Below are 18311 nucleotides of genomic sequence, written 5' to 3'. Positions count from 1 at the left end.
TTTGATTTTTATGGCAACAAGAATTCTTTATTTAAATTTCAATTTCAATTCCTAATAAATAATCCAAACATGATAATCTTTATTCTCTATTCCAGAATTTCCAACATGCCTGGGAAATAATATTTTACAAACGGGGCCAACCCTGACAGGGAAAACTCACTCAGTTCCCATTCCATTCCAAATATAACAAATCAAATAATAGTGAAAAATGATATATGGCTATTCTCTATTTTCCAACTCTGATATATATATTTTTTTCTTTTTTGCGGACCAGCAAGAAAAATTAATTCCCCCCCTCCCAGGAACTTGGCCCTACTGAATGCACCAAAAAATGTTTATTGAAAAATTTCTGAGCTTGCCTTTTCTCATTTGAGGCTGGGCTTAGAAACGGGGACACAGGGTACAAAAGAAACTTTAGTACACACAGCAAGATTCTTTCTTTTTGCTAAAATATAGTAAGAGACCTGGAGCTTTTCCCATGCAATATGAGTCAGGGCTCTCAAAATCATCCCAAACTACAGAGTTGAGCTTTTTTCAATAAAACCCCAACTACTAATATGCACAAAGAAAATAACATCATTTAGGATACAATGCAGAATGCACCAACACACCAACACCAGAGACTATCTATACACCCCAAATGCTGGGACTAGACTATAAAAGAATCATATCTTGATTCTAACATGCTGATTTTTTTCCCTTTTTTTTTCTTAAAAAAAAAAAAAAGTTTTATTCCTACTTGGTTGCCAGAAACCGATTCCAGCTTCCATTAGTCCATCATGCTGCCAGTAATTTGAGCACTGACAGTATATGAGGGTTTAGATACACTAGGGTAAAGGAAGAGCAACCCGCAACTTCCATGGTTCCTTCTCCGCCATCAGGAGCGACTCAGACATCCGACTTCTCTGGTGAGCATGACTATGTATGACCTGCAAAATATAAAGTTAAGTTCATCCAAATCTGCTGCAGAAATTAATTAGAAGAAATTAATGAGTCAAAAGTTTTTGGGTGTTAACCTTTATAATCTCAAAACCAGAACTGGGCTGGCTGGAAGCAAATGAATCTGAAACCAGCCCAGCATAGCAACATTGAGTCAAAGACCTTGTGAATTTGACCTATTTCCCAACACTGCTACCTATACTCCCTTGGAACAGCTCTCAGGGTGACAATCTTTTTGGCTATTTTTTCAAAAATCTCCATATTCATGTGGGAGGTATGGAACAAGACTAGGAGAAGATGAGTTATTCATGGTAAAGGCCTATACCTATTTTGATGAACCACCAGCTCCTACTGGACATGTGCATGATAAGAGTGTTTGTGTTCTTTTTTTGTGGGGGGAGGGGGGTTGGGTGCGTTTGCATGTGGCCATGGTGTTCATCCTCCTCTTTTTGGTCCTCAATATACATCCTTGCCTTCTGCAATTTTTTCATTTTTTTTTTTCAATCAGAAACACCTTCTGCAATTTCCATCCTCATCCCTGATTTTGTGACCTCCATCCCTCAGAACTACAGTTTCATCCTTCTCATAACTTACCACAGCCAGAATAAGTTGTCATCAGTTCACAACCACACTATGCCTGTAGAAAATTTTAGGAAAGCTTGCCTTGCGATATTGCATTGTTTTGATGGTGCATTCCTGAGTATAATGAAGTACAATAACAGCCGCTAGTACAGTGCAAACTGTGAGGGCTCTACACAAAAATTCCTAAACTCAAATTCTTAACATTTTCCAATGATTAATCCAGCCTAACTAGAGGTGGATAAATCAAGAAATAAAATCAGAGGAAAAGAGAGAAGTGGAGAGTAAACATAGAATCAGAAATTCTCTTTTCCATGAGTGGCCATTGCTAGCCAGTGAATTCCTCTTCCCCAACAAACCACAGCCCATAGACCAATGTTTGGTTACATGCTAAAACATTTAAAACATAGAGGATTGCAAGGCTAGAAGCAGTGTAGGGTTTAAAGACTTTCCAGAAAAGGATGCATGGCAAGGTTTCTAAACTTAAAAACTTCTACTCATTTTGGATACCAACTTTGACTCTGCAAGGCTCTTCCCAAGGGACCACATCACTAGATGCTGGAGCTTCACCGAACAGGTCTTTCGTCACATCTTTTTGCAACTAAAGATTTATGATGCTGATTTTAAGACTTGCCTAACCACAAAAGTTGGTTTAATATGGTACCAGACCATCAAAAGTGGTAACAGAAAAATCTAAGGCACCAGTGAATTGATCTTTAGGCCTGATCTCCAACATGTGCCTATTGGGAATTATTGGCTTGATCCTAAAGATCTCTATGGTAACATAGGTCAGTTCATTCTCTGTCACTGAAGTTTAACAAACTGAATGTTAAAAGTTGCATTCATGTGTAGAATAGAAATGAATTATACCTCTAGAATGCGAAATGGATAATTTGCAAGGCTAGATCTGAAGCCCGCCACTCAAGTAGCAGTACAGCTGCTCTTAGTCCTGCTGCAATCTAAGGATACCTAGGGGAAAAACAACACCACCATAATTTACCACCATGATGTAAAACTGATGGCAATGATAAAAATAACACACTATTCAACCCCAAGATTGAGCAGTGGACCATACCTTGATCAACCCCTCACCCAGTTGTTTGGTCAGGACCGCTGCCTTGAATGAACTGAGGAGAATGAGCAGGAACTATAAACTGTGGTTGTGCTGGAACAGGTGCGGCTATACCTAATAAAGCAAAGGCAGTTGCTTAGTTAGGTCTTCATATGCACTACTAAGATAAGATGTTTATCAAGCAAAAAATTCATTCAATATTTTCCTGTTTCCTTTCTCTGTTTCATCCAACACCATGTATATCAGTCGTGCTAAAATTGTGTCCAAATCTCAAAAAATGCCCAATCATGAGTTGACATGTATAAATGATAACAATGACAATAACAATAAAAACTATATGTAAATATAGAAACATATAAAGCAGTAACGAGACATACAAATATATTCACAGCTTCTTTCCATTGAAATTTTATGTAAATGAAACAGACGGATCAGGAAAATATTTTGGATTGTAACCATCAGGAAAAGGAGGACCAAGAAAACTGAGAGTTTCCAGAAAGCTCATGAGAAAGAGCTGAAATAACCAGAATCATAATGAACACCATCATATAAACTTCTGTTTCATGGAAAAAAAAAGTATCACACCATCATATATTTTTTTTTCCTTGCATACTCTTTCTAAATAAAAAGCATGTTGCTTTTCAATTATAGTTTCTTGCAGCATTTAGTGAATAGACAAAGTGGCATTAGAGACCATGTGCTAATGTGAATACAAACATTTCCCACATGCAGAGGTAAAACAATATGACCACAGGAATCAAACCTATGTGATAACTGTGGTTTCACATAAACCCCCACCAGACAACACAGCTGATGGACCAACTCTCAGATCATGTAAGGCATGCAGTAAGCTTTTGATCACACAAAATACAGAAAGAAGCCATGAATTGAAAAACGTGGATTGGACTAGTCATGTGTTAACTATTGACATTAAAAATGACAATAGCTTGAACAACGCACCAAAAAAAAGAAGTTGCTAAAAGAAAATATTGCCTGTAGGATAGGGTGCCTGAATTGTTGGAATAGGCGATGTTGATATGGCATTGACACTAGGCCCACCAAATTGCATGAACTGATGACCTGGCATTGCATAACCCTGTACCGTTGTATAACCATGACTGCTGGGAAGAGTCTGACCCAATTGTCCATACGGATAAATAGCTGTATTAACTGTCCCAGGCACCCCATATATCTGAAGGTATTGCTGGCCTGGATAAGGATTGTAAACACCCTATAGAAAGATGACAAAACACAAACATATGTACCAAGTCAGTATTGCAGGAATAATACAATATTCCTACACTCTTCTACCCCAACAAAGTATGAACTTTTACAGTTATTTTACCTGTGGATACACATATTCAGGTCCATATGCTGCATATCTGCAGAGATAGAAAAACCATCACATCTTTTGAGAAACATAGCTCCAGAACAGGATTTTCAGATGCACAAATCCAGTATGTTGATGCATGTTTGATGCATGATATTGTATGTTAAACAACAAAAGTCACAATCAATCACTACGATGTAGGGACCAGGGTTTCCTTCACTAAGCTAGAGGCTAACATGTCACTCAACTATATCATGTTGTGCATTTAATAGTATGATAACCTAATAATACAACCCATGAGATTCCTTTATTTTCTTTTTCCCCTTTCCTTTTTCATATCAGACTACACGATCATTGTTCTTGCCTGTCCAAGGGCAAACATTGAGCTGGGGCACATATCCTCCGCAACTACCACTTTTTGCATTCCTGCAATTACCAATCACACCTCGTCACATCACTGTACAGTCTGCACCACGAACTAAACTAACCCTGAATTATAGGGAATGACCAAACTTTCTTTGAACTACTGAACAGTCCTATAGGACATCACATGTTGTGATTGGTATATGCAAGAATTGTCCAAAACACAAGGACACAAGGTTATGAATAAGAAAAGCAGCTGCAGAAGAAATATACCCTATTGAACTGTATGGCCACCAAGATTCAATTCTGTCAAAGCCCATGGTTGCCTGATGAACAGTATGGGTTGATGATATATGCAACATATGTGGAGGAAATATGGCTAATAATCCTAAGGATGTTACCTAATCTTCTTGACATAAATGTTAGAGCATGTGTGTGCCCACGCACACAGACAACAGCTTGCAAGCATGCCAGTGTAGAACATACTTGCAAAGACAAAAACTCACCCATATGAAGGGTACATAAATCCTTGCTGGTAACTGTAAGAAACTGGTTGCTGGTAGCCAAAATTTCCAACATAGCTTCCCCGGGTGGCTGGCACACTTCCAAGGTAAGGGGTGACTGGTCTCAAACGTCCTATAAGTAGAACACATAAGAATATCAAATGACTGGAAGACTCACTAATGAAGTTCAAAATAATAACAAAAAATATATTATTATTATTCAATTTGCAATATAATCATCTCTGAAACACAAACTCATAAAATTAGCACAAGCAAGAATGGAAAGAAAAGTTTATACTCTGAGCTAGTGCTGTGTGGGGCATCAAAAAAACAAAAGAAAGAAAGAAAGAAAGAAATAAGCCTAATGTATACATGGGGAAGAACATAAGAACAACAAGTTCCATGCCCCAAGCTCAGTAGATCAACCTTGGCCTGCTCCAAAACAAGGCATGCATGGAGCCCGCTGGGGGCACAATCCTCTTACCACCCTGGGGGTCTACGGTCCAACAGACAAATAGCACCCGACAAACGTATATTACTCGTACATTTAGAATATTGAGAAAGATAAGATAGATACCATAAGACATAGATGGTCGGGGTCGTCCAAGTGAAGCCAAATTACAATTAGCCCGTCTACCATCAATAATTGGAGCTGGATCCGCACAGGCTCTCCTTGCAGATTCGGGATCCCGGAAAGTCACCTAAACCCTCCATACAAAATACCAAGGAAACAAAGTCACTCTACAGTCAGGAAGATACCCCTATACATTGGTAATAGAGTCTACCCTGATACAGTGGATCATGCAAATAATGTACAAAGCACCCTTAGATTAAACTAAGATTGATCAAATGCAAATGAATAACAACTGAATTTTAAAAGTTGATCCGATATTCGAAATATTGGGATCACATGGAAGATCATGGAGATTACATTTGAGTGCAATAAATTAATCATTGTCCAGATGAAAACAGTGGAATTTGATGATAAACACGATTGAAACCAATAAATACTCACAAAACCATAACCCTTCGATCGGCCAGTGTTCTTATCGGTGATGACAACGGCCTCAAGGATCTCACCGAACTGCTCAAAGTATCGGCGCATAGTCTCGCTCTGAGTCTCCCACGCCAATCCTCCCACAAACACCTTGGTGTACGTAGTATCTCCAAAAGGGGAATTCAAGAATTGAAACCCGGAACTCGAACTGGACCCAGAACTCGGACCCGGAATCGGCTGATACGCCATGAATTCCCAACAAAAAGAAATAAAAACACCACCCAAAAAAAAGAACCCGATTCAAACCCAAAAAAGGCAGAAAAAAAGACGAAGAAGATTCTGCTAAAAGACGGACCAGATTGGATTACGATAACGATCAAGTGATGCTACAGTCTATGCAATAAACACCTGGCCTCATCTTAACAACCAAAACCAAAACCCTAGAAAAACCCTAACTAATAACGATCCAATGAATTCTTGAAATTTGGCAATACAGCCCCCCTAATTAGAATTGACACCCGACACTAGTACCCCTAACAACCATACCAAACCCCGAAAAAGAAAAGCAGCGAAAAGTTTGAAAAAAGAAACCCTAGAAATAAAGGACAGAAGACGAAGGTCGGTGGCGGAATTGGATATGAAAATATACAGGGTGTTTCAAGAATCTAGGGCTATGGGTACTGATTTCAAAGGCAAAAAGGAGGGCCCTTTCTATTTTTCCCTTGTTCAAGAGCAAGGGAAAATGGGAAGAGAGCCATGATTTACACTGAAGCAGAAGCGAGGCAAAGCCCCAAGTAGAAAAAAGGAAAGAAAAAAAAAAGAAAAAAAGAAAGAAAAAGTGGGTACATGCTTTGGGTTTCGAGGCTTCTCAAACAAAGCTTACAGCTTGGAAGAGGGCGGTTGTGGGTCCCACTTCTCTCTCCCCACCCTAATCTCTTCCCTAATTACTAATTATCATCATCCTCTTCGTTTTAGGGTTTTTCATGAATTTGGAAAGCAGTTTTCAGTTTTTTTAAAAAAAATAGAAAATAATTTTTTATAGTTTAAAAACACATTTGAGAAACTTTTAATTTAAACAAGTTTTAAAAAGTTTGTTTCTTATGTTTTCTTCTTTTTTTTATATTAGGTATTATACAATATATTTTGGAAACTTTTAGTTAGTAGACTATATTTAAAATTTAAATTTCCCAACAAAATATTGTTCCTAAAACAATCAAGAGGTGAAATATGTTTTTAAAAATAATTAAAATGATAATACTATTGAAATAATATATATAAATAATTTAATAATTTTAAGTCTATTTTAAAAAATTATTTTTTATTTACTTGTACGTTTTCTTTTTCTTTTCTTTTTTCGTTTTTACATTTTTCTTAAATTTGTCGGGAATCAAACATAACCCTTATTTATAATTAGAGATAAAATTAGGGTTTAAGAGATGTTGATTGTGGGGTTAAAGTGTGGGAAAATTTCAGTTGGGATATTGCATAATTTTTAGAAGAAAGAGTGAGTTTGTGTGTTGGAATTATGGATAAAGTTGATGGAGGTCTTCACATGACCAAACTTATTTGCCTTTGTTAGGAAAGGGACCCTCACACTGGATGATGGAGGTTGTGACATGAATCATTGTTTTCTTTCATTAAAGGGGTAGGTATGTATTCCACATATTTAAAAATAAAAAATATATTATTTTATTTTATTTTTTATCTATTGTTTTAAGTCCAAGTTCAATTATCAATGGTCTCAACTCCAATCCTACTTCAAAAGCTTTAGATGCATGCAAGTGGTCTCCCAAATAGTAAAAGTAAAAAAATCCATCTCTCCATTTTCAAACCTTGCAATCAGAGTCAGTGGAGAAAATAATAACCAACAAAAATGAAAATTAAAAAATAAATTATGAGCAAATGCTCATAATATCATGTATTTTTTTTAAGAAATAATTTTCATAATTTTAAATTTTAAATTCAACAAAAATCTATTTCATGTGTCAAGAAAATAAATATTTTAAAATTTAAGTTATCATATGAAGAATATTTATTCTAGGAATGTTTTTAAAGTTACTCAGGCTGTTTTAACAGTATTATAAAAATGGATGGGGAAAAAACAAAAGGGTCACCTTCAGTAAGCATCAATGGGCATGCATCTAAGTTGAAGCCAGTGGCTAGGGTTTGGGTACAATGGGGACCTATTACACCTGTTCTGGGCCACACTTTCACTGCTGCACCACTCCAATTGATGGGACCACATTCTAACTAGGGTTTTTTCCTTCCTTTTTCTTGTGGTTCAAAAGAAAACTGCGTGGGAAAGAAACCCTTTGAAATGTGTCAAGCAAAAGCAAAAACCACCATACTATCAGTTTGGACTCTGAATAGATCTAATTTTGTTTGAAATTTAAAGTATCATTCAGTCAAAATACTTGAAAATAAGTGTATATCCGATAATGTTTTTTTAAAACAGTTTTCGTTTTAAAACACTCTCAAAAGCAAAATTTTGTATTTTACTCGAGAACAACTTTCTTGACGTATTCTCCTTAATGCTCAAAAGCTGTCTAATAATTTTCCATGTTTTCGATTATTTCTTAGAATGGGTTAATTTTATTAATCTTTTCTCAGATTTTGTTGAATACACACTCAATCCAATGGTTTGAAATTTCATCAAACATCTCGTATTTTTTTTTGTTTGTTATTTTTACTTACCTCATTTTTCAGTCAAAATAAGAGAAACATTTTCATAAAATTTCAAATCAATGAAACCATGTATTTTTTTTTTGTTTTCTATTCTAAAAAGCAGAACAAGGGCTGAGACTTTTAACTAAAAAAACATTTAATATAATTGAAAATCATTGCCTTTGGGAAAATATTTTATCAAGAACATCAATGGGAAAAAGATTAAAAATTGCAGAGCAACCACCTAATGTGGACATGTTTTGAAAATGTTTCAGTAGGGCCCTCTGGGATATCATATCAGCCATAATAATTTCAGAACCTTCTCTATCAGCTAAATTTGTTGGCTAGTTGTTCAGCCAAGAAGCCATTCTCTTGATGGTTTCTAGCTGCAGCCATAATAGTCACTTTCAGTGGCCTAACACTTCCATCCCAGCCACTGCAACTTCTTTGAACTTAATTTACCTCATCTTCAATGTAACTGCAAGCACAGACACCATTTTCTCACTAGTATCCTTCATGATTCTAAGGGAAGGCTTTTAGTCAAATGGAATTGACCTTACCTTTTGGGGAATTGTTGTTAGGATACATACTCTTCAACTTCTCTGCCAAAGCTTGTGCTTGGACTGAGTGTGATTACCATATGTATCTTCCTATTGCATCAGGGTTCTTGTATGCCAACAGAATCACTTCAGCCACATCGCACACTGCACACATCAACAAAAGGTTCACTACCATCTGTATATAGAAACCAAAGAAAACAAATAGAGAAGCTACCAACAATAAGATGTTCAGATAGCTATCCCAGGACCCAATTTCCATAACAGATCATAGACATCGATCCATCCACTAGCCTGCCTCATTGCAATGTTTTGATTTTGTTTGTAGTACACCCCCCCTAGGTATTAAACAGACACAAATGTATGTGAACATAGCTTACTGAAATAAATGAAGGCCAAAGAATGGGCATAAACTGTCCTGTTGGGCCAATAGCATCTGCCTCGTCCACGTTGGATCAAGTCCCATCACCCTTTTTTCTTCTAAAGTTACAGAACAAAAATGATTGACTTTACAGACTATTCCTAGATTTTCAAGTAATGTGAGTTTATAGGAAGAGAGGAAGATACATGCACCAGATTTTCCCAAGAACAAGTCCAGTTGTTTATATCACATAACTGTGATCAGGTTATGACAAGTAGCGGATGCCTAAAAGAGATGGCTTTAGTTGGATCAATAGCATCTGCATCCTGGGCATTGGATCAAGTCCCTTAGTGTATGTCAAAAAGAGATGGCTTTAATTTGAGAAAGAACCTTTCATAAATGTTAGGCTGCAGCCATTCATTGTGGATAGCAACATTGGCCCGAAAACAAAGGATGGACAAACTGTTGCAATGTTGAGCTCGCTTTTCTTTGCATTTTCCAATGATTGACTGTCTGCTATTGTTTTGCAAGGTAACAATAATTCTGCAGTTCATACCAAATAGTCGCTTAGTGTAATATTAACTTTAACACAACATACTTGAAGACAAAAATGTGAATAAACATACGTTATTTGTAAAATTAAGTGCATTTATGTGTTGTATTGAATGAAAGATAAGAGGGTACAATTTCAAAAACAGAAGCAACAAATATGATATATTGTGAACGGAGTTGGTACATGTGAATGGTTACCTTGGTTGCCTTGCAAAATTCAAGGTCAGACCAACATTCTTCATCCATGGGCAGACTTTTAGGCCAGTTGGGAACTTGGGTTGAGCGTGACAGCACCAGCAGATGACAGAACCACAACTTTCTTCACTTTGGCCCTCTCACATTCCTTTGGGAGATTATGTGTGCCTGTTATATCTGGTTCAATCAGTTCAAAGTGGGTAAAATTCTGCAACACATAAGACCCCATAGGAAAAATAAAGAATGGAAACTGAATGATGGTTGATTTAGTGATTTGGGGAAATAAATGAATGAATGAATGAATGAACAATGGGAAAAGTAAAATTATGTCAACGAAATAAATAGAAGATAATTTAAGGGAGTATGAAACAATTCACATTGTTGTTTCCAAGGAGAAACTAGAATCTTTTCTTTTATCTTGTATTCATAAATCTTATCAGAGGGTTAGATACTGGGCCAATGGGGACTGGACTGACAACATGGAAAACCCCAGAGCATCCACCAAAGGCAGCACAAAGGCCTTCATAGTCCAGCAAATCTGTCTTAAACAGTTGAAGATTCTCAGAAGCCTTCTCAGTTTCTTCAGATGGCTGTTCTTTGCATCACCTGAAAAGAGAGTTTCAATGGGAATAGAAGGAAGATTTTCAGAAAAAACTGCACATTTTTGGCCAATAAAATCAGTAATCAAAATAGGAATCGCTCTGAAGTGATAAAATTGTTGGGAAGATATTTCAAAAAAACAGAAATGAGGGGAAAAACAGAGGATCTTACATGGGTCTCTGACTGTTTCGATAGGGTAAATTTATGATCCATGAATAGCCTCCTGCACCAGTCACACACACTCTTTGCTTCTCTCCATTCTCTTCCATCTTCCTCAGAAGCACACAAAACCCAGTTGGCTTTGAGATTTGATCAGTGGCTGTGTCATATAAACTAGTGTTGTTTGCACTTTCTCAGCAGAAGAGTCGAAATTCCATGTCATGCTCATGAAAAATAGCAGCCAAGGAAGAAAATGAGGCACGTGATTCTAACTGAATGGGCACACAAATGACAAAACCAAATAAAAACAAAACATGGAGCTCTTAAGCTAAAATGACTATTTTTTTACCTGTTTGGATTGGTATCATTGGGTTTTTTTCATCCATATGCTAGATAGGCTGTTGATTCATGATGTGTCCCTGTCCCCTCTGATATCAAGGCAAAAGGGGACCTCATTTCTGAGGACGGCAACTATTCTATTTCAACCAAGCAGATTTTTTTCCTTCCATATGAGTGCACTTCTCATCATTTTGTTTAACAAAAAATAAATTTGGTTTTTACGAAGTTTAAGCTAAACTGAACTTTAAGTGGTGCAGGGTAGAAAGACGAACCCATATCAGTCCCATAAATACCTAGCTTTTGGGATAAAAGGGCTAAATTGGGTTTGGATTCCATAACCATGTAGTCTGATTCAACAAATAGTGCAACATCAGTGACTTACAGTCAGAATATCAATTTCACTTAGAAAAAAGAGTCATAATATCAATAAGATACACAGCAGAATAGTGGTATCTATGATCCAGAACTGCAATATCAAGGGGAATCCTAGGCAGGAATACTTGGGAATCATCATAATTGCCCGAACCAAACAGGATACTGTCAGTTATTTCTAATCCAAGATGCCAGCCTCTTTGTAGCTTTTGATCGAGTCAACTAGGGTTTCTTCCAGTGGCCTGTAATTCCATCCCAATCTCTGCAGTTTCTCTGAGCTCAGGTTCTCTGTTTCCTCTCCCTCTGTAAAACTGCCAACACAAAATCAACCTAAATGAGTGTCCTGCTTAAAAAGGAGGACAACACATTTTAAGATACTTATCAAGGGAATCTGAGTAATAGTTAAGGTATTCCACATGGGTGAGATACGGAACTAAAATTTGGAATAGGATGGTAGTAAACATCTTTTCAATGCCCAATCACCACCACTGAAAAAAGGGCAAACAAAATCATGATGGGATAAGAAACTAACTTCTTTGGATAATTGTAATAGGGGTAAATGCTCCTTAAATTCTCCACCAAATCCTGCATCTTGATCATGTGTGCTGTGCATATGTATCTTCCTTCAGCTTCGGGCTGCTCATAAGCAAGAAGCAGAGCTTCAGCTACATCACGTGCGTCTACTATCATGCGATGCTTGTTTTCCAGTGACTCATATCCTTCTGCATGCTCAGATGAGAGGTAATACCATTCACAAATGAGAAAGCAATAGCTTCAATGAACCATGTTTAAGAGGAAAAGCCTATACCAGAATGTGTTGTAACCTTAATAAGAGTTGAAACCGTGAAAAATTTACTTATCAAAAGAGTGGCACAGACAAGTCTCCCTCAAACAGAAATCAGAATACCCCAGAGAAGTGGACAGTTCCTAAATTAGGGGATATTTACTGGGAATTTTGCATTCATGCTACATCCCATCTGTCTTAACTCATGTGACAACAACATAGAGTCTAAAAAATATTTTTACATAAACTTTGGAATACCCTTGCTTTACTAGGTCCATCATTAGTACATTAGGTAAAGTACAAGTAGTGTTACCTTTCAAAAGTTTAATGAGGACCAAACTACTTGCATTGATTGTGGACTGCAGGATTGGCCCTAGAACGAGGGTAGGGCAAACTCTCACAACATCAAGCCCACTTTTTTTGGCATACTCAAGGGCCTCGGTTTCTGCTTCTGTTTTAGAAAGACAATACCAATTCTGGCAGAGACACCCAGTGTCAATGTAGAAACCTTTTGCAGAAGCAGTGCTTTCAAATTGCTTATTAAGTAATTTTCAGTTGGCTACCTCAGTTGTTCGGCAATATTCTTTGTCAGACCAGCAAGTCTCATCCTTCACTTTACCCTTGGGCCACCTAGGATTCCTCATGACAGCAGATCCAGAGGACACAACAACAACCCGTTTAACTTTTGCTTCAGTACATGCCTTCAGTACATTAAGTGTGCCCTTCACAGCAGGCTCCATTAGTTCTACCTGCAAAAGCACTATTTGAAAATGAAAGCAAAATGAAAGAATTAAGTGTATGCATACGTAGTGGACTTATAGCAACTGTATAAGGTCAGCATTCTTCAATTGCATTGGTTATTTTCTTAAAGAATTATCTTGGATGGGACCCATTGGAAAATGCCATCAACTCTTGGGTGCAGATGTACCATGTACAAATTGAGCGTTGTGTATTGTACAAGTTTCACAGAGAATGAAATCACTATGAGTAAGTAATTCCATTGAACAAGTTTCAGAGTGAAGTATGCTTGCCTCAGGATTTGGTACTACAGTGGTAGGGGGGACGGGACTGGCGACATGAAACACTCCATCGCATCCTGCAATGGCAGAACAAAGCGTGTTGTACTCCAGCAAGTCTGCCTTAAAGAGTTTCAGGTTCTCAGATGCCTTCTCAAGTTTCTTCAAATGAGAGTACTTTCCATCACCTGCAAGATATTTTCACCAAATTTACGAGAATCCCTTTAAAGGGTTTTGAACTAACAAATAAAAATCTTCTTGGTAGGAACATATCTTTCTCAAATATAAGATTTGTTCTATCTTCATATCATTATGGTGCATCTGGTTGTCCTATAGGAATTGAATCACCTAGTTATATTTTCCAAAGTGTTTCAAATGAGTCGTTTTATTCTTGGTGCAATTGTATATAAGTCTAGTATGATCAAGTTATATTATATGAACATGTTCCAAGTATGTGAAGCATCTGTTTTTAAATGTAAAACAACAAAGTTTTGAGTATATGTTTTGACCTGCCTTTTGATTGGTTGATCAGGCAGGTAGCAAGAGGCATGTAAAACAAAAAAATCAAATAACAACTAACTAATGAACCTCAGACACTCAGAATCTGATCACTTGTTGAATGGACACGAGCAAAGTACCCATGTCAAGCACTCAATGTTAGTAATAAACCTTAATTTCACCTAAGAAATAAAATGGGTAAGTCAAAATGATGATCAGGCTATTGAATTGTGTTAGGGAAGACAACTTTTGACATGACCCAGAAAATTGTCTCAAAAATGATACAAAATTAACAGGTTTGGGTTAAGCTTAATTGTGTCTATGTTGACCCACTTAACCCATTTTGACACATTTAATCTATCATAATGTCTTGACACGATTATGATTTGATCCATGTATGACTCACCTATTCACATAGTTATAGATTTTAAGATTTTTTTAATAAGACTCCTATTCATAAATTATACTGATCATATTATATTATATTTTCAATAAATCATTTTGAAAAATAAGTTAATTTACAATTCATGCCAATTTAAAGTCTTCAATGATTTAAACAAGTCACAAAATGATATTCAAAACAAACATTTGATAAACTCAAAGGAGGCACATAATCTACAACAAAAGATACCAATTGCTTTGCTCCTCTTTTGGCTAACCCAGCTGCCAACTGATTAGTTAAGTGAGGAACCCATCGAATGGACTATCCTAACTCTATAAAGACATTGAATATTTGGTGCAGCCGCCTATAAAGTCTCCATGAACCTCTTTCCTTTTTAGCCAACCATGAGATAACAACAAAATCCCCTTCCACCATAAATTAGACAAGCCCAAAGTGCTACAACCTCAGCCTCAATAGTAAAATCACCACTTGCAAGTTTAGAGTATGTTGTAATTACTTAACCTCGATGATCTCTAATTAGATCACCAATTCCAAGTTTCCACATCTATCAAAGTTCAATTTAACGCTCCTTCAATTGTCGTTGACCATACTTGTGAGGTCTTTCTAACCAACCTCCTTAACTTGCATACAAGCCGTCAATCTAACAATATAAGGCTAAGGGGGTGCTTCCTGTTAGTTTATGTTAATTTAATATACCCCAACCCAACTTAATTAAGCTTATTCATTAAATAGGTTACATAGGTCATTTCATGTTACAACAGGTTACGTTCAGGTTAAGCTAATTTACAATTCATGTAAATTTAACGTCTTCTATGAGTTAAACGAGTCATAATCATGTTAGTGGATCATAATTGTGTTCAAGTTGAAGTCAACTCAATTCAACCTTCATTAAATAGGTTACACAGGTCATGTCATGTTACCACAGGTTGTGTTCAAGTTGAGTAAATTTTATGATTTTTTTCCTTGATGTGACTCGACCCAATTGCCACCCCTATTATGTCCTAAGTTCTGGTGAATAAATGAACCTCACACCTAGACACAAGGGAAAGTCCAACACTTGTACCATGATCCATACAATACAATTGCAATTTACAACCTATGAGGTTAAATTTCGGATCTCAGGGCCTGATATAGTTTGAATTCTTCTTCAATGAATAAAAACTTCATCAGAACCCAAGTGCCAACAGCATACAAGTTCACTTATCACATTAATGCAGTGATCTACAGCAAAAGGTGGCAAAGTAATAAAGGGTAAATGGGTTATCCTATTATATTAACAAGTAAGAGGTGAAACATAATCAACTTGAATTCTGGACAGTTATTTGACATCTTAATCTTAGTGAAACACTGGATTTGTTACCTCACCTCTTCTTTTCATAAAAGCATACCAATTGAAGCAAAGGGTTTCTTCAAACAAGGAGCTGGGTCAACTATTCAGTCAAATAATATTGAGCATCCCATCTCTTCTTGAGAAACAAATGTGCTATTTCTTTGCAAAATGTATAACGTGTAGCCCTCTGTTTCTGGTCATGGAATATATGAAATAAATCAAAGAATGGATTTTTATTTTTTTCAGGAATGTTGTTTCTTGACAATCTCTGATCTCTAGTGGGCCTTTTAGTAGGATTCGAGATGAAGCTCTGACCATCTGTAGGCCAACTTGTGGTCCACGATGAGATAGGTTGATATCCAAGAAAAAGGTGGGATTAATTCATAGTACTTCAGCTACTAATCCAGGAAAAGGGGTTGTCTTATTTTCACCAATCTCTATGGTTCGCGCACACATACCCACGTGACATTTAGTCAAACAACTGATGGGGGAATTCTGGAATAAAGCCAAAATAGTCATAATCATAAAGAGTAGAAACAACTTCACAATTGCAAATAGAAAACTAGAAATTTCCCAGAGATGGAAGAATAACGAGACCAGATTCAAAAGCACATAACAAGTAGCTCATCAAATGATCTAAATACCGCCCGAATCAACTGACACGAATATTACCCAGAAGAGACACACCAAAAGAATTAGATTAACAATATCTATTTTCCCAGAATATCAAAACAAAGAATAAGACTGAAAAAAAGAGAAGGTTACTGGGTTCTCTAACGGTTCCATGGACGATGTAGCCCTTGGAGAGAAGAAGCTTGACGACCCATGAAGCAACGTACCCTCCTGCGCCTGTTACACACACTTTGCCCTTCTCCGCCATTATCAAATCACTCCACACCTTCTCACCTCTCCAATCCCTTTTCTTCCTATGATGGTGACGTGGGCTATATGCCGCAAAATTTGAAATACAACGACAAGCTGATTTAAGCATACAGCCATAGCCGACTCTCTTCTAGAATCCATGTCCAGGACACCAGGTCGATAGCCAAAGCTACTGTTTATATTACTATTTTTATCTTAAAATATATATGAAATTCTAATTATTTTTATTTAAATATATTACATTTTGATTTTATACCGACCAGATGCCTTTCATTTATATTTTAATTATGTTTAATGAATGGATATGGTTGTCGTTTATCTCCCTTCAATGGATATGGTTATCATTTCTCTCTCCATTATCATCATCATCCTTATCGATTCACATGTTTTCATAATAAATTATTATGGTTGTTTGAAAATTGTATCATAAAAATTATTTTATTAAAAAAAATTAAAATCAAGATAAACTTAAGGTGCTTTTTTATTATCACAACAAACAATTAAAAATAATATGAATAATACTCAACTTCTCGTTTATGTACAAGTTCCTAGTTTATATATAGAATCAACGGAAAAAAAAAATGATTTTTTTTTTTAATGTCCAAATTCTCAAACAAAATTTGATAATAATTCTTCAAAAGGAGTTTAAGAAGAAAATTTGTTAGAAAATTTAAATATGAAAGACATTTAAAGCATCCTATACTTACCTGCAAAAGTTTTCAAACATTTTGTTTTTAACATATATTAGATGGTAACAAAATAAATATTTTTATTAATTATCATATGAAGAATTGTTTTTGTTCTTGGAATGTTTTTCAAGTTACCTACACTCTTAACAATATTGCATAAATGAATGGGAAAAACAAAAGGGTCACCCTCTCCGCCATGCACCTAAGTTGAAGTTAATGGCTAAATTTTTTGTACAAAGGAACTCAATACTTCTTCTAGGTACTGGTGCAACTTGGATGGGTTGGTCCAATCTAACTTGAATCAACCCCGATGTTTGAACAAGTTTTAACAAATATTTTCAATTTGGATTTAACTTAGTTTAATGTTTAAACAACCAAACCTAACACGAAATGATTTAATGCTTTTATAATATTTATATCATATATAATAATATTCATTATGTCTATAATATTTACACCTTATATAATAATATTCATTTTTTAGAGTTTTAAAGAAAAATATCAAATTATAATTATACTATATATATATATATATATATATATATATATATATATATATTAAATAAAAAAACCACTATAGTTGGATTTTAAATCATGCAACCCAATTAATCTCACTAACTCAAGTCTAACCCGACCAATCCAAGTTTAGAAAATAAGATTGAGTTGGACTTAAGTTAAGTATCTCGAGTTAAAGGTCAGGTTGGACCAAGTTTGGGTTGATTATTTCTTAATTTGGGTTGAATTTAGGTTAGCAATCAACCGACCAACCTGCCCAAGTTACAACCCTAGTTCTAAACCACATTTATAGTGTTGCTTGGAGTTAAACATACCATATTCAAAACTAGGGTTTTCCCTTTTTTTTTTCTTTTTTCTTTTTTGTGGTTCAAAAGAAAAACCTAGAAGAGAAGGCCTTCGAAATGTTTTAAGCAAGTAAAAAGAATCGAAACAAAAGCAAAACTAGGTCCATGTAATTGTAATATTATTTTTTCTTTAGGTTTGAGAAGTCTAAATTTGCCATTTTTTCGAGAAGTATAAATTTGTTTGAAAACTAAAGTGTTATTCAGACAATATAGATGAGCATAAACGTCTATAGGATATCGTTTTTTAAAGTAGTTTTCACTGGTAGG

General features: G+C 35.9%; 2 protein-coding genes across 10 annotated transcripts; both read right to left on the bottom strand.

Moving 5' to 3' along the window:
* Nucleotides 1-59: 59 nt before the first annotated feature.
* LOC117906818 (RNA-binding protein 24-A) lies at nt 60-6626 on the bottom strand. 3 transcript variants are annotated; one of them, XM_034820035.1, is made up of 9 exons: nt 5802-6619; nt 5364-5487; nt 4790-4919; nt 3936-3972; nt 3584-3821; nt 2594-2704; nt 2389-2487; nt 1017-1635; nt 60-929 (listed from the first exon to the last, which is right to left on the bottom strand). In XM_034820035.1, exons 1-6 carry the CDS (start codon nt 6030-6032, stop codon nt 2607-2609), a joined length of 858 nt encoding a protein of 285 aa, XP_034675926.1. In that variant the 5' UTR covers nt 6033-6619; the 3' UTR covers nt 60-929; nt 1017-1635; nt 2389-2487; nt 2594-2606. The 3 variants fall into 3 exon arrangements, with proteins under 3 accessions (XP_034675926.1, XP_034675925.1, XP_034675927.1); XM_034820034.1 differs by lacking the exon at nt 1017-1635; XM_034820036.1 differs by lacking the exons at nt 60-929; nt 1017-1635; nt 2389-2487 and adding an exon at nt 4285-4346 and having other exon boundaries at nt 2621-2704; nt 5802-6626.
* Nucleotides 6627-8676: 2050 nt separating this feature from the next.
* Nucleotides 8677-16632, bottom strand: LOC117907514 (cinnamoyl-CoA reductase 2-like). Of its 7 annotated transcripts, none has more exons than XM_034821064.1 (11): nt 16379-16631; nt 13398-13570; nt 12930-13115; nt 12680-12842; nt 12115-12304; nt 10884-11893; nt 10490-10718; nt 10116-10289; nt 9756-9908; nt 9008-9151; nt 8677-8925 (listed from the first exon to the last, which is right to left on the bottom strand). In XM_034821064.1, exons 1-6 carry the CDS (start codon nt 16602-16604, stop codon nt 11761-11763), a joined length of 1071 nt encoding a protein of 356 aa, XP_034676955.1. In that variant the 5' UTR covers nt 16605-16631; the 3' UTR covers nt 8677-8925; nt 9008-9151; nt 9756-9908; nt 10116-10289; nt 10490-10718; nt 10884-11760. The 7 variants fall into 7 exon arrangements, with proteins under 7 accessions (XP_034676955.1, XP_034676956.1, XP_034676954.1 ...); XM_034821065.1 differs by having other exon boundaries at nt 10116-10280; XM_034821063.1 differs by having other exon boundaries at nt 8706-8925; nt 10116-10718.
* Nucleotides 16633-18311: the final 1679 nt, after the last annotated feature.

This window comes from Vitis riparia, chromosome 18 (genome assembly GCF_004353265.1).
Source record: "Vitis riparia cultivar Riparia Gloire de Montpellier isolate 1030 chromosome 18, EGFV_Vit.rip_1.0, whole genome shotgun sequence".
In the NCBI taxonomy this organism is placed as follows: Eukaryota; Viridiplantae; Streptophyta; class Magnoliopsida; order Vitales; family Vitaceae; genus Vitis; species Vitis riparia.
This window is presented reverse-complemented; position numbering and strand designations above follow the sequence as displayed.